Source organism: Crocuta crocuta, unplaced genomic scaffold (genome assembly GCF_008692635.1).
Source record: "Crocuta crocuta isolate KB4526 unplaced genomic scaffold, BGI_CrCroc_1.0 scaffold338, whole genome shotgun sequence".
NCBI classification, from domain to species: domain Eukaryota; kingdom Metazoa; phylum Chordata; class Mammalia; order Carnivora; family Hyaenidae; genus Crocuta; species Crocuta crocuta.
The window spans coordinates 1,438,626-1,455,778 of record NW_027529183.1 but is presented as its reverse complement, the minus strand read 5'-3'; the positions used below and the strand labels follow the sequence as shown (position 1 = coordinate 1,455,778).

General features: G+C 35.6%; 1 protein-coding gene across 1 annotated transcript in view; it reads left to right on the top strand.

Moving 5' to 3' along the window:
- Nucleotides 1-17,153, top strand: part of LOC144226736 (lipoxygenase homology domain-containing protein 1-like) — a gene marked incomplete at its 5' end in the record, with an annotated part of 224,823 nt that overhangs the window by 26,271 nt on the left and 181,399 nt on the right. The window contains 4 exon segments of the mRNA XM_077758257.1: nucleotides 7,651-7,726; nucleotides 8,620-8,696; nucleotides 8,802-8,833; nucleotides 9,001-9,130. Of these exon segments, the coding sequence (XP_077614383.1) occupies nucleotides 7,651-7,726; nucleotides 8,620-8,696; nucleotides 8,802-8,833; nucleotides 9,001-9,130 (315 nt within the window).

The window sequence follows — 17,153 nt, the reverse complement described above, 5'->3', positions numbered from 1 at the left end:
GAGCCGTCACACACTCAGCATAGGTAACATCTGAAATACAGGGTAGTACAGTTAACCTACAGTAAATCCTTAGACAGCGGACTTCTGTTCTATTCCTGTCTGAAATAAGCTAGTCACAAGAGACCACATTATGTGACTCCATCTGTGTGAAACCTCCACAATGTGCAGATCCATCGTGAGAAAGTAGATTAGTCATTGCCTAAGTCTAGGGGAGAAGGGGGATGATGGTTGGTAGTAGTAGTGAATAGGTACAAACTTTCTTCTGGGGATGATGAAATTGTACTGAATTTGGGTTCTGATGATGAGACAATTATAGATATATTACAAACCACAGAACCACAGAACTCATTTAAATAGGTGAACATTATGTACGTCAATTATTAATAAATCTGTTAAAATTATTTTATTACTAACCTGGAAAAATTAAAAGAATTTAGTAGACTGCAGCATTTTGAAATAGATTAACAAGGAAGACTCTCACATTAAAATGCATGAGGACAAGTTTTAAATATAGTTTAGTGAATGTTACTAAGCAATTTAGTGAATGTTACTAGAAAAATGATCAATGGGTATTTAAAAGCAATTCAACATGACTCAAAATAAATTTTTATTATTCAGAAAACTTAAAGTTAAAAAATTAATTATAAACTATATTTTTAAAAAACATTTTTTTAGTATAATTGACACACAGTGTTATATTAGTTTCAGGTGTACAACATTATTTGACCAGTTTATAGACTATGCTGTGTTCACCACAAGCACCACCACCACCACTATTCCATTACATTGCTATCATAATATCATTGACAGTATTCCTTATACTGTGTCTTTTATTCCTGTGACATACTCGTTCCATAACCGGAAGCCTGTACTTCCTCTCTTCATCCATTTTGCCCAAACCCCTCCTCCTGGTAACCACCAGTTTGTTTTCTGTATGTATATGTCTGATTCTGCTTTTTGTTTGTTTATTCATTTTTGAGTTCCACTTATGAGTAGAACCATGCAGTATTTGTTTTTCTCAGTCTGACATCTTTCACTTAGCATAATACCCTCTAGGTCCATCCATGTTGTTTCAAATGGTACAATCTCATCCTTTTTATGGCTGTGTAATATTCCTCTGTGTATGTGTGTGTGTGTGTGTGTACACATACATACCACATTTTCCTTATCATTTGTCTATTGATGTACACTTAAGTTACTTCTGTTTCTTGGTTATTATAAATAGTGCTGCTATGAACAATAGGGATGCATATTTCTTTTCAAATTGATGGTTTAATTTTCTTTGTGCAAATACCTAGTAGTGGAATTATTGCATTATATGGTATTTCTATTTTTAATTTTTTAAAGAACTCCTGTACTGTTTTCCACAGTGTACATTACACAGTGTACCAGTTACATTCTCACCAACAGTGCACAAGGTTCCTTTTTCTCCACATTCCTGCCGACACTTGTTATTTCTTGTCATTTTGATTTTAACCATTCTAACTAGGGTAAGGTGAAAATGAAGTGGAGCATCACAAGTGAGGAAATAAGAGAGTTGGGGAGAGATGGGGATAATTTAAACTTTTTATTTTGAAATAATTATGGTTGACATGTAGTTATACAAAATAATACAGAGAGATTCTCTGTATCCTCAGTGTAACATCTCACAAAGGTATAGCACATCATTATCANAGGTATAGCACAACATTATCAGTATATTGATATTTATACAGTCAAGACAACAAAGTACCATCACTACAATGACCTGTCATGTCTCATTTTTAGAGCCACATCCACTTGTCTTCCTCAATTTCTTCCTCAAATTTCCAATTCTTAACCCTTAACAACCACTAACTGTACCCCATACATACAATTTCTCATTTGAAGAGTTATATTAATGCAATCATGTATTATGCATTCTGTTGGGATTGGCATTTTTACTCTGCATCATTTCTTAGAGAGTCATTGAAGTTGTAGGTTATGTGTCAGCAGTTTGTTTCTTTTTATTGCTGAGTAGTAGTCCACAGAATGGATTTCCCACAGTTTAACCAATCACCCATTGAAGAACATCTGGATTCCAGTTTGGAGCTATGATGAATAAAATCGCCATGAATATAATATATGTANCCTACAGTAAATCCTTAGACAGCGGACTTCTGTTCTATTCCTGTCTGAAATAAGCTAGTCACAAGAGACCACATTATGTGACTCCATCTGTGTGAAACCTCCACAATGTGCAGATCCATCGTGAGAAAGTAGATTAGTCATTGCCTAAGTCTAGGGGAGAAGGGGGATGATGGTTGGTAGTAGTAGTGAATAGGTACAAACTTTCTTCTGGGGATGATGAAATTGTACTGAATTTGGGTTCTGATGATGAGACAATTATAGATATATTACAAACCACAGAACCACAGAACTCATTTAAATAGGTGAACATTATGTACGTCAATTATTAATAAATCTGTTAAAATTATTTTATTACTAACCTGGAAAAATTAAAAGAATTTAGTAGACTGCAGCATTTTGAAATAGATTAACAAGGAAGACTCTCACATTAAAATGCATGAGGACAAGTTTTAAATATAGTTTAGTGAATGTTACTAAGCAATTTAGTGAATGTTACTAGAAAAATGATCAATGGGTATTTAAAAGCAATTCAACATGACTCAAAATAAATTTTTATTATTCAGAAAACTTAAAGTTAAAAAATTAATTATAAACTATATTTTTAAAAAACATTTTTTTAGTATAATTGACACACAGTGTTATATTAGTTTCAGGTGTACAACATTATTTGACCAGTTTATAGACTATGCTGTGTTCACCACAAGCACCACCACCACCACTATTCCATTACATTGCTATCATAATATCATTGACAGTATTCCTTATACTGTGTCTTTTATTCCTGTGACATACTCGTTCCATAACCGGAAGCCTGTACTTCCTCTCTTCATCCATTTTGCCCAAACCCCTCCTCCTGGTAACCACCAGTTTGTTTTCTGTATGTATATGTCTGATTCTGCTTTTTGTTTGTTTATTCATTTTTGAGTTCCACTTATGAGTAGAACCATGCAGTATTTGTTTTTCTCAGTCTGACATCTTTCACTTAGCATAATACCCTCTAGGTCCATCCATGTTGTTTCAAATGGTACAATCTCATCCTTTTTATGGCTGTGTAATATTCCTCTGTGTATGTGTGTGTGTGTGTGTGTACACATACATACCACATTTTCCTTATCATTTGTCTATTGATGTACACTTAAGTTACTTCTGTTTCTTGGTTATTATAAATAGTGCTGCTATGAACAATAGGGATGCATATTTCTTTTCAAATTGATGGTTTAATTTTCTTTGTGCAAATACCTAGTAGTGGAATTATTGCATTATATGGTATTTCTATTTTTAATTTTTTAAAGAACTCCTGTACTGTTTTCCACAGTGGTTGTACCAGTTTACATTCTCACCAACAGTGCACAAGGTTCCTTTTTCTCCACATTCCTGCCGACACTTGTTATTTCTTGTCATTTTGATTTTAACCATTCTAACTAGGGTAAGGTGAAAATGAAGTGGAGCATCACAAGTGAGGAAATAAGAGAGTTGGGGAGAGATGGGGATAATTTAAACTTTTTATTTTGAAATAATTATGGTTGACATGTAGTTATACAAAATAATACAGAGAGATTCTCTGTATCCTCAGTGTAACATCTCACAAAGGTATAGCACATCATTATCAGTATATTGATATTTATACAGTCAAGACAACAAAGTACCATCACTACAATGACCTGTCATGTCTCATTTTTAGAGCCACATCCACTTGTCTTCCTCAATTTCTTCCTCAAATTTCCAATTCTTAACCCTTAACAACCACTAACTGTACCCCATACATACAATTTCTCATTTGAAGAGTTATATTAATGCAATCATGTATTATGCATTCTGTTGGGATTGGCATTTTTACTCTGCATCATTTCTTAGAGAGTCATTGAAGTTGTAGGTTATGTGTCAGCAGTTTGTTTCTTTTTATTGCTGAGTAGTAGTCCACAGAATGGATTTCCCACAGTTTAACCAATCACCCATTGAAGAACATCTGGATTCCAGTTTGGAGCTATGATGAATAAAATCGCCATGAATATAATATATGTACAGATTTTTATGTGAACATAACTTTTCATTTCTCTGTGATTAGTACCCAAGAATGTAATTGATTGGGTCATATGGAATTGCATGTTTAGTCTAGTAAGAAATTGCCAAACTTTTTCATAGTGGTAATACCCTTTTATATTCACACCAGCAGTATATGTGTCATCCATTTTCTCAGCATCCTTATTGGTATTTGGTGTTTTGCTGCCTTTTTTCCCCTTCCCCATTCTGATGTGTGAAAAATAATGTTGTTGGGCATATTTTTATATGCTTATATCCTCTTTGGTGAAATGTCTTGATGTTCCTTGCCTATTTTGTAACGGATTTTTTTTTTAGTGTTAAAATTTAAAAGTTTATACATATATATATATATACACACACATATATATATGCATTATGGATACATATATATTAGACACTGGCCCTTTGGATTTATGGTTTGCAAATATTTTCTCTCAGTTTGTAGCTTATCATTCCACCTTCTTACTAAGGTCATTTGCAGAGCAAATTTTTAGCCTTGATGAGACCCACATTATTCCTTTTTCCTTTTTAATGGATTTTAATTTGGGGGTTAAGTTGAAGAACTCTTTGAATAGTCCTGTATCACAAACTTTTTTTCTCACTGTTTTCTAAAAGCTTTACAGTTTGATATTTCATATTTAATTTTATGACTTATTTTGAGCTTTTGTATAAAGTGTAAGATGTAGGTTGAAGTTAATTTATTTTTACCTATGAAATTACTTCAATGACTTCACCTCCATTTGTTTAAAAGCCTATCCTGCTTCCACTGACTTGTTTTCATACCTTTGTCCTGAAGCAATTGGGCATATTTATGTGGGATTATTTCTGGATTCTGTGTTCTGTCCTGTTGATCGGTGTGTCTGTCCTGCCAGCATCGTACTGTCTTCAGAGCTGTTTAAGAGGCCTTAACGCCAGTCACCCTAATTCCTCCCATTTTAATATTTTTAAAGACTGGTTTAGCTATTTTAAGGCCTGTTGGTTTCTATATAAATTTTAAAAAAGCTTATCCATATCTACAAGAAAACTTGCCTGAATTTTGATGGGAGTTACATCAAACCTAGAGATTAATTTGGCAAGAGTTGATGCTTTTACTGTATTGGGACTTCCAGTCCATGAATATAGTACGGGTGTGTCTCTTCATTTGTTGAAGCATTCTTTGATTTCCTTCCTCAGCATTAAAAATTTTTCAGCATAGATTCTATACATGTTTTGTTAAGTTTATCCTAAATATTTAATCTCTACAGTCATTTTAAGTGGCATTGTGTCTGAATTTCAGTTTCCATATGTTCATTGTTAGTATATAGAAATGTAATTTATTTTTGTGTGGTGATTTGTCTTGTATCCAACTCAACTCACTTTTTAGTTCTGGGATTTATTATTACTATTATTATTATTATTATTAATGGATTGTTTGGAATTTTATCCGTAGACAGCCCTGTCATCTGCAAATGACTGCTGGGGCTAGTCAGCACTCCACTGTTTCCCAGCCCTGTGTCAGTGAATTCTAGTCGGGGCTGAGTGTCTACCCCTACCTCGCACCATGAGGTGGAATGAGGTAGGGCGATATGGAGTAGACGACATTCTACTTCCCCTGTGCCCTGCTCACAGTGAGGCCCAGTGACCTGAGCTTGTACTCCTATCCACCACCAACAGGCAGAGCAGGGTGGTGCAGTTGGGACCAGTTGGTACCCTTCAGCCTCTCCTTCCTTTTTGTGAGCTTCTGTCCTTACTCTGCAGCAGCAAAGGCTGTGACAGCCTCATGCTTCCCCTGTCTGTGGAAACAGAGGGATATTACTCTCCTCGGTGTCAGTGAGGGACTGTAAATGCCTTACTTTTGTGGGGAAGGTGTCAGTGGGCAGGAGGAGGAGGTCAGCATCTCCCTAGGTGTCTGCAGTGAGTCAGCGCCCACTTCTGCCTGGGTGCTGTCAGAAGATGAATGTGTGCACACACATACTGCTTATGCTGCACATCAGCAGGGGTGGGGGTGCTGCCTGCTAAAAGGAAGACTAAATGGGATGCAGAGTCTTATGATGTTATATCCAAAAGGATACATTAAAAAACCACTCATCATATAAAGAACCTGGAAAAAATGGCCAGAAAGTAAATCTTTAGTATTATACAAAGAAATATAATATTTAAAGTTTATCCTTTTTTCTTTTCTTTTTTTTAAATTTTTTTTTTTTTTAGTTTATTTCTGAAAGAGAGAGAGGCAGCATGAGCAGGGGAGGGTCAAAGAGAGAGGGAGATACAGAATCCGACGACAGGCTCCAGGCTCTGAGCTGGCTGTCAGCACAGAGCCCGACGCGGGGCTCGAACCCACTAACTGTGAGATCATGACCTGAACCAAAGTCTGATGCTTAACCAACTGAGCCACCCACGTGCCCCTGTTTATCCTTTTTTTCTTATCCAGTTTTGTAAAATTTTAATTAACCCACAAGTCTAGTGTATAGTGTATAGAAAACTACCCCTAAATTTCAGTGAATTAGAGTGATATTTATTTTATGTTTACATTGTCTTTTAGCTGATCTTGGCTCCACTTGACTGTCCTTATAGATAATATGTTTTTATATAAGTATTTTTAAACTAATTACTAATTGGGGTGTCTGGGTGGCTCAGCTGGTTAAGCGTCAGACTTTGGCTCGGGTCATGATCTCACAACTCTGTGAGTTCAAGCCCCGTGTCGAGCCCTATGTCGACAGCTCAGAGCCTGGAGCCTGCTTCAGATTCTGTGTCTCCCTCTCTCTCTGTTCCTCCCCTTGCCTTTTCTCTCTCTCAAAAATAAATACATTAAAAAAAAAGAATTTCATCCTATAGCTGTTAATTATTAACTCATAAACTCAAGGATTTTTTATTAGAAGAGTATAGAGTTTGAGCTGACTCTTTTGTGTAGATGAAACTACTGTCACTGGTTAAAATATTCCATTTTATTTTTAAGTAAAATTAAATTATATCTTAACTAACTTTGGTTTACGAATTAATATAAAATCAAATATTTAAAAGGATATTATCTTCATGTATACTCGTTCAGTCTGTGTGTTTTGACAGAGTATCTAAAATTTGATTTTCTGCCTTATCAAAATATATACTTTTTTCAAATTTGAACTTTAACTTTATGTGTATGTTTAGAAGTACAAAATATTGCTAGCTCATTAGGTAGATATTTTTTGAAAGATGTTAGGTCCAGGAATATAAATACAGTTTATGAAATCAAGAGAAATTGAAAGATTGTTCCATTTTCAACTTCTTGGAAAGTAATAATGAGGTAGATATTATAAAACATGAAACCTTAAAACATGTTTGCATTTGTTACATGTATAAGAAATATTTTTAAATGCTTCTTATAGCTTCTCTTATATTTTGCTCTGTTTGAAGTATTAAAGCTTATGGTACATAAAGCCTTCACATGTATTTGGAAGCTAGGACATCTTTTCAAAACTTCAAGTAATCCCTAGGCTATACATACTCACACAACACTTTTTTCCCCTTTTAATCTGTGCTTAGGAAATGGCTGGTTTCTTGATGATGTTGTAATCAAGGATCCCACAACAAACCATGAATATGCCTTCTTCTGTCACAGGTGTGTAGGTGTGCTTTTACGTTGAACAAATTCATTTCATATTAGTTCCAAGTTCATGATTTTAGAGCTGTGGATAGCTTATTCCATTATTCCTGGTCACTGATGCTTTGTTGGGTAACTTTTCTGAGGATTAACTTTAGGGGTTTCTGCTTCTATTTAGAAAGATATGCAGTATGTTTATCGTCATTCTTGATGTAAGTTTAAGTTGTTCTTGGTTAATTAAGGCAAATTTTAAAAATATTAAATCTTCCTTGATTTACCAAGAAAGATTTTAAAAAATATGACTCCTCTTATATATCAGTAAGGAGAATGAAAGTCTCTGGCAAGAAAACCAATTCCCTATGGACTAGGTCCCAAATTAAGTTCAAATACAATAAATGTACAAAATAAATATTGCATGTGGCATTTTATATAATGATTACTTTGCTGACTTACTGTCACTAGGCCTTGATTTGGGGTTATTCTTCCAATAGTGGTGATACATTTGCTCTTTTTTCCTTACTCTCCTGCCTCTTTCACATGGAATCAGTAATAGGCATTTATGAAATAACTGACTGTAGTTTGAAATGTAATTGATGACTTAAAACCAGGAATATAATAACTGATCCAGTGGATGTAAGATCTGTGACCTTGACAAGCTAATGAACTGACCTGTGGATTAGGGAAAGCAGGTACCTCTCCCATAATCTGATGGCAGCCTCTCCTCCCTCCCTTGCACTTTCTTAGTCACTTCATGCGTTTTCTTTTCCATTTTCTGCTCTGCACTTGCCAACAAGATACCTATGACTTTTTGCAGTTTCTGGTACCCATTATTTCTGACTTGGTTCCTTAATTGCCAGTACTTACTCTAAATATAAAGCCACAATATTCTTGATATGCTTTTCTTTCCACAGATGGCTGGATCAAGGGGAAGATGATGGTAAAATTGCCAGAGAACTGTATGCCAGGGATAACAGTATCATCTTTGTGAGTGAGTGTCAAAGATACACATTTCTGGGAAAAATTCTTTTATGATGATTGAGGAAAGTGTGACTCTGCTGAAATTAATGGTTTTCTCTTTCCTTTATACCCTCAGGGCAGAAGCTAGAACTTAATAGAAAAGAAACAGTAAGATTTTACTTTTGGCCTTATATCATTTGGTATAAATAGTGTCCAGGTTGCTATTTGATGTTTTAAAACAAAAACAGTATATGATGTTTAGTAAAGAGTGTTGCATAGTAATTTCTTCTCTTTGTCTTCTCATGTTGGTGTTTTTGTTTTGATTTTATGTTAAGTGGGCTGCAGAAAGATGGAAGTTTATGAAAGGAAATACTCTTCAGTTCTACAACAGGCTCACTAGAGGGTTTGTCCGTCTGCACCCAGATGGCACGGTTGATGCGCTTGGAGAGAAGAAAGACAAATACGGTAAAGCCATTTGGCAAAGCAAGTGGTACTGTGGCAGTTTTGGGAACTAGAGGAAAGCAGTTTAATACGGTTTTGCTTCTTTTCACGTAGCTTTGTATCAGTATTAGTCCATTTAAGTAATTCACTACTTACACTAATACAAATAATCAATAGTGACAGGCTTTAAATCCGGGCAGATGATGTAATTTTGCAGAACAGTAACACACCATGAAATAACTTATATTTGTTAAGTGAAGAACAAAATGTAGGCAATTAACATTAATTGTTCATGAAATTTAGCTCTTGAATGGTATGGCCATTTAAGGAATTAGGTTGGTTCTACTAAATATTGACTATTCTGTTCAAAACACTATGTTAAATAATTTGAGGACCACAGAAATAACTACGACAGTGTTCTGAATTCCAGAGGGTCACAACCTAGAAAAGAGGACACATACAATTCTAATAATGTTTTTTTGTTTGTTTGTTTGTTTTTTGGTAGCGAGTGCCATCATAAAGGTACAGAGAAAAAACTAGGCAAAGAAAAGCTAGATTTGTTGTTTAGTGATGCCATGACCATAAGAACCAATGAAGAAGGGGTAAACTGATGATAGATCTTTGACTATAAACCCAAACCTCTAACTCTATTTGAAACAAATTTAGGATTTAAACAAAATTTGCCAGCTACATATGTGAATGTAATTTTGCTGTACTTTGTTAGAATCCATGTTGTGTAATAGCCTCTAAGATGTGCTGGAGATATTTACTCAACATGGAACCTTCTCTACCTTATATCAGAGATCCCACGGAATAATCCAGTTTTCTCCTTTATGAAAATATGTGGAAGTGTAAGAATACTTCCTAGTAGCTTCTCTTTCCAAAATTAATCTATTCCTTAGACATTTTCTTTACCTGTTGGTTCCCATTTGGGATGACTTACCTGCTTAGATTAGCCAAAATGGCCCTTTATTATCCAGTTCCCTGGGGCTGATGCTTTTTTTCCTTATTGAATATAGTATACTATGTTTGCAAATGTGGTCACAAAAATATCTGCTATTGTTAAATCACAAACTGTGAAGGATCTCAGTTTTTACCCTATTTTCAGAAAACATGAGAACATGGTCAAAGACCAAGACCATTCATTTCCCACAGCAATTGCGGCAGCCAGAGCACCATCGTGCTCGGTCCCCCAAGTCTGAATCTCATAAGAGCTTGAGGTGAAGGCTTGACAGAGCCTGCATATGTGGGTGCATGCATTCAAGGGGAGAAATCCCCAAATTAGGAAACTCTGGTCTTATATAGGGTTGCCCTTCCTTCCTTTCAGAGAAAGAGGAAGAGAGACAGAGAGAGAGGAGATGGAGAACACCTATCTTTAGTCTGGAGTGTAAGCAAATCTTCTCCAGGGAAGGGAAGGAAAGAACTTTACCTTTTTATTCTCCTGGGAGAGAGAGAGAGAGAGAGAAGAAAGGAAGGGAGGGAAAGAGGGAGAAAAGAGGAGAAGAGATGAGAGGAGAGGAGAAGAGAGGTGAGGGAAGAGAAGTAGAGGGGGAGAGATCTCTAAGCTTTACTATGATGGATTGTTTCCTTATTACAAACATTTTATAAGTGTCTTTATTCAGAGGGCTGGCCTCTGCAGGAGAATGACAAATGCAGGGAGGATTGTCTTCTAACACTCACCATACAGCCTAGTCTCTAAAGGGACCTTGCCACTTCCACAATCAAGAAGTGGAATTCATTTCCTTACTTACCCCTTGCTGGGTCAACCCTTTCTACAAATTTTGACTAATAGAATGAGATGACGCAACTTCCAAAATCTGTATCTTCTACTTCTATCTTTTGGATTAATTCTTCTTGAAAGCCAGTTCTCATGCTACAAGAAAGCCCAGACAGCCATACAGAAAGAACTGATGCTCTGAGAGCCCCAACTGAGTTCTTGCCCTATAGCCAAACATGTGAGTGCCTGCGTAGACCAAACTAACTGGGAGATATGAAAAAGAGGAACTTCTTATCCCTAAGCATTTTTAGCATCTTAATATGCTAGTCCTTTAATACATAAAGTAGAATGAGCAGTCCTTAAAAAGGGAGGTACAGGATAGGATTAGTAATTTTCCTTGGCATAACTGACATTTTTGCAACAAGAGGTCTTTTATGTGTGATAATTACTTGCAGCATTATTTCCTGATGTTAATGCTCAGTATCCCTTAAATTCACACTCATGAATCAGTTTTCACATGCCTGGGAAGTGTTGAGATGAGCAGTGCTGACCCCTGGACACCTTTTCGGGAAAATATTTTGAGAAATTGTCTCTAAGATAAGTTTGCTTGTAGTTTTCACTCTACAAAACAATGTTGTTTTTATCACCATGAACAATAACTTCTATTTAGTTATGAAGCTGATTGGAAATAGCTATTTCCATACCCAGTGAGTTAGAATGCCCATTTCTCTGAGGGCTACTAAACCATTTATTGGCAATACTGGACCGAAAAGGATGACACAGCATGAGAAGATCTTTGAAATAGGTATTAAAGACAATACTGTACCAACACTGATAATGACAATCATAAACAAGACTTCTTGTTTTTAGTGTGGGATCTTAGAGCCAAAAAGAAGGGCCAGACAACTAAAGCAATTCAGTTTTTAATTCCAAACCTTTGATAGTTACTTTGTGTCATGGCCACTTTCACAAACTTCCCATCCCCCCAAATTTCAAAAGACTTACTATAAAATACAGCTTTCCATAGTTTTTTCATTTTATAGTTTTTTAAGAAAAAAAATTATAACCTAAATTCACATTTGACTTATAGTCTAACAGGATTAAGCATGAACTTTAAAAATGTAATCGATATCGTACCACTGGAAGTTTCTAATTGTCATCATAGTCTTCTGCATTGTCTCTAAGGATCTAAGTCAGTAGTTGTTTGAGAGTCTCCCCTTATCCCTGGTTTTGCTTTTCACAGTTTAGTTACCTGCAGTCAACTGTGATGTGGAAGCAGACGATCCTTCTTCTGACATGTCAGAAGGTCAGGAGTAGCATAACACTGCGTCAGCACGCCTACGCCATTTACACTTCATCACGTAGGCACCCCACCATCTGACATCAGCACCTGAAGAAGGGCGAGTACAGTACAATAAGATATTTTGAGAGAGAGAAAGAGAGACCACATTCACATAACTTTTATTATAGTATATTATATTTGTTCTACTTTGTTATTAGTTATTACTGTTAATCTCTTACTGTGCCTGATTCATAAATTAAACTTTACTATAGGCATGAATGCAGAGGAGAACACATGGAATACATAGGGTTTGGTGCCACCTGCAGGTTGAGGCACTGGGGGTCTTGTAGTGCATCCTTTGTGGATGAGGAGGAGCTACTGTGCCAGGTTCTGATGATGGATTTTTGCTTTTTGCTTTTGGAGTGGTTTTTTGGTGCCAAGTTAGACGAGTGCAGATGGAAGAGGTGACTGCATTCTTCAGTGTAGGTTTTAAAATCTGTCCACAGATTACTTGACACTGCTCTCTTCAAGATGTGGGGGCTATTCCTCTGTCCTTGAATATGGGATGGACTAAGGGACTTTCTTCTAACAAGTAGAATATGGTAGGGGTGCCTGGGTGGTGCAGTCAGTACAGTGTCCAACTTTTGATTTCAACTCAAGTCATGATCTCATGGTTCATAGGATCAAGCCCTGTGTTGGGCTCTGTGCTGACAGCATTGAGCCTTCTTGGGATTCTCTCTCTCCCTCTCTCTGCCTCTCCCCTGCTCTCTCTCTTTCAAAATAAATAAACTAAAAATAAAAAAAAAAAAAAGAATATGGTAGAAGTGACTGTGTGTGACTTTTAAAGGAAGGTCATAAAAGGCATTATAAATTTTTCCTGGTATTCTTTTTGGATCACTCACTCTGGAGGAAGCCGACTGCCATGTCTTAAGGACATCCAAGCAACCCTGTGGAGAGGCAAACTTGGAAAGGAACAGAAGCTTCTTACCAACAGCCACGTTGAGTGATTCATCTCATGAGAGTATCTTCCAGCCCCAGGCAAGCCTTCAAATGACAACAGCCCCAATCAACAACTTGAGTGTAATCTCATGAGAGACCCTGACCCAGAGTTACCCTCCTGTAAGAAAGATATGTCAGTATTTTCTCACTCTGGACACTAGATGGATTCCACCTCCCTTCACCCTAAGTTACAGTAGCATCTCTCCTCTCTCTAATCTGAATCCTCATCATCTTTCTTGCATTGCTAATTCAGTTCTATGTTTTGAACTGGTGTATTAGGAAGTCCTGCATATTCAGTTTTTTTTCTACACTGAAAACTATAAAACATTTTTGAGAGAAATTAAGGAAGACCTAAATAAGTAGAACAACATCCTGTGTTCATGGATTGGAAGACTTAGTATTGTGAAGATGACAAGACTTCCCAAAGTGATATACAGATTCGATTAATCTCTGTCAAAATGCCTTTTCTACAGAAATGGGAAAACAAATCCAAACTGTATATGGTATTTAAGAAACCCTGAATAGCTAAAACAATACTGAAAAAGAACAAAATTGGAAGACTCAGATTTCCTGATCTGACAAATTACTATAAAGCTACAGTAATCAAAATGGTATGGTACTGGCATAAATATTGACATATAAAACAATGGAATAGTGTTTTGTATATTTTATGGGATGGTCAGGTGCAAAAGGAGTCACAGGAGAGGCTCAGAAAGACAAGTTTCATTATACGCACAGATCCTAAAGACAGGATCTGGTGTAGTCTGGGTCTTTTACTATCTCTAAGAATTTAAGCCAGAGTGAGGCATTCTCTCCCAGCCAGAAAATAAGTTTAAGATGTCAAATCATCATAATATACAGAAAACTTAAATTATATACAATGCAAGTAGAATTGGGAGTCTAGAAATAAACCTGTTACATACATGTATGGTCAATTGATTTTTGACCAGAGTGCCAAGACCTTCAATTGGGGAAAAAATAGTCTGTTCAACAAATAGTGGTGGGACATCAGGATATCCAAATACAGAAGAATGGAGTTGGACCTTTACCGCATACTGTATACAAAATTTAACTCAAATGGACCAAAGATATAAGATCTAAGACTATAAAACTTAGTTTTTAGTTTCCTTTGAAGGAAACATATGCATAAATCTGCATATCCTTAGAATAGTCAATTGTTTCTTAGATAATGACATCAGAAGCACAAGCAACAAAGAAGAAATAGGCATGTTGGAATCATGAAATTAAAAACTTTTATGCATCAAAGGATACTACAAGAGATGGAAAGGTAACTCCCAAAATGGGGGAAGATATTTGCAAATCATATATCAGATCAGACTCTATATCCAGAATATATAAAATTTCTTAAAACTAACAACATGATAAAATCTAATTTAACAATGAGCAAGGAAAATAAATAGACATTTATTCAAAGAAGATATACAAATGGCCAAAGATACATAAAAAGAAGTTCAGTGTCATTAGTATTAGAAGAGTGCAAATCTAAACTACAGTGAGATAGTACTTCACTATCACTAGGAAGGCTATGATAAAAGTAACAGAAAATAAAGACCTAAATGAGAGTTGAAACCATAAAATTGCTAGAAGAAAATATAAGCAGTAATTTCTTTGAAATCATCCATAAACACATTTTCTAGGTATGTCTCCTTTGGCAAGCGAAACAAAAGCAAAATTAAACTACTAGGACTACACCAGAATAAAAAGCTTTTGCTCAGAGAAAAACCATCAACAAAACAAAAAGGCAGCCTACTAAATGGGAGAAGATATTTGCAAATGATGTATCTGATAAGGGATTAATATCCAAAATATATAAAGAATTTATACAACTTCAAAACCAAAAATCCAAATAATTTGATTAAAAATGGGCAAAGGACCTGAACAGATGTTTTTCCACAGACGATATACAGATGGCCAACATGTGTATGAAAAGATACTGAACCTCACTAGTCATAAGGGAAATGCAAATTAAAACCAAGATAAGGTGTCACTTTACACCTGTTAGGATGGCAAAAATAAAAAACACAAGAAATAACTGTTGGTGAGGATGTGGAGAAAAAGGAACCCTTGTGCACTGTTGGTGGGAATGCAAATTGTGACAACCACTGTGAAAAACAGTATAAAGATTTCTTTAAAAATTAAAAATAGAATTACCATTATAATCAAGTAATTTTACTACTGGGTGTTTACTCAGAGAAAATGAAAACACTAACTTGAAATGTATATTCACCCCTATATTTATTGAAGCATTATTTATGACAAATGCATAAAGAAGAGGTAATACACACACACACACACACACACACACACACACACACACACACACAGAATATATTTTAGCCATAAAAAAGAAATGATTATCTTGTCATTTGCAATCACATGGCTGGACCTAGAGGGCATAAATGAAATAAGTCAGTCAAAGAAAGACAAATATCATATGATTTAACTCATGTGGAAATTAAGAAACTAAACAAACAAAAAGACAAAAAAAAATATAGACTCTTAAATATAGAGAACAAACTGGTAGTTGCCAGAGGAATGGTGGATGGAGGGATGGTGTCATAGACTAAGGGGATGGAGTGCACTTACCTTGAACACAGAAATGTATCAGATTGTTGANACCAAGATAAGGTGTCACTTTACACCTGTTAGGATGGCAAAAATAAAAAACACAAGAAATAACTGTTGGTGAGGATGTGGAGAAAAAGGAACCCTTGTGCACTGTTGGTGGGAATGCAAATTGTGACAACCACTGTGAAAAACAGTATAAAGATTTCTTTAAAAATTAAAAATAGAATTACCATTATAATCAAGTAATTTTACTACTGGGTGTTTACTCAGAGAAAATGAAAACACTAACTTGAAATGTATATTCACCCCTATATTTATTGAAGCATTATTTATGACAAATGCATAAAGAAGAGGTAATACACACACACACACACACACACACACACACACACACAGAATATATTTTAGCCATAAAAAAGAAATGATTATCTTGTCATTTGCAATCACATGGCTGGACCTAGAGGGCATAAATGAAATAAGTCAGTCAAAGAAAGACAAATATCATATGATTTAACTCATGTGGAAATTAAGAAACTAAACAAACAAAAAGACAAAAAAAATATAGACTCTTAAATATAGAGAACAAACTGGTAGTTGCCAGAGGAATGGTGGATGGAGGGATGGTGTCATAGACTAAGGGGATGGAGTGCACTTACCTTGAACACAGAAATGTATCAGATTGTTGAATATTGTACACCTGAAACTAATATAACACTGTATGTTAATTATACTTGAATTAAAAAAAATACTGTAATTGTTATTATAAAATTGTCATCTGGAAATTCCAAACAACAGAAAATGAGTGCTTGTGAGGATATGGAGAAATCAGAACCTTCATACATTGCCAGTGGGAATGCAAAATGGTTCAACTGCTTTGGAAAACAGTTTGGCAATTAGTGAGTTAAACAGAGGATTACCATGTGACCTAGCATTTCCACTCTCAGAGAATTGAAAATAAAAATGTGTACATTTATGTTTACAGCACTATCACAATAGCCGAAAGATGGAAACAACCCAAATATCCATCACCCGATGAGTAGATAAACAAATGTGATATCCATACAATAGAACATTATTCAGCTGTTCAAGGAATGAAGTACTGATTTATGCTACAACACGAATGGACTGTGAAAACATGCTGCGTGAAAAGCCAGACATAAAAGATCAAATATTGTATGGTTTCATTTACATGAAATATCTAGAACAGGCAAATTTATAGAGACAAAAAGTAGATCAATGGCTGCCGGAAGGGAGGGGAAGAGAGACTGACAGCTTAATGGCTACAGGTTTCTTTTGGGAAGATGAGTTGCACAACTTTGTGAATGCACCACATGCCACTGAATTGCAGACTTCAAAATGGTTAAAATGGTGCATTTTATGTTATGTTATCTTACTGTGGCTTAAAAAATAACATCATGAGCCCCTGTGCACTGCACAAGAGTAGGGGTAAAATTTACATT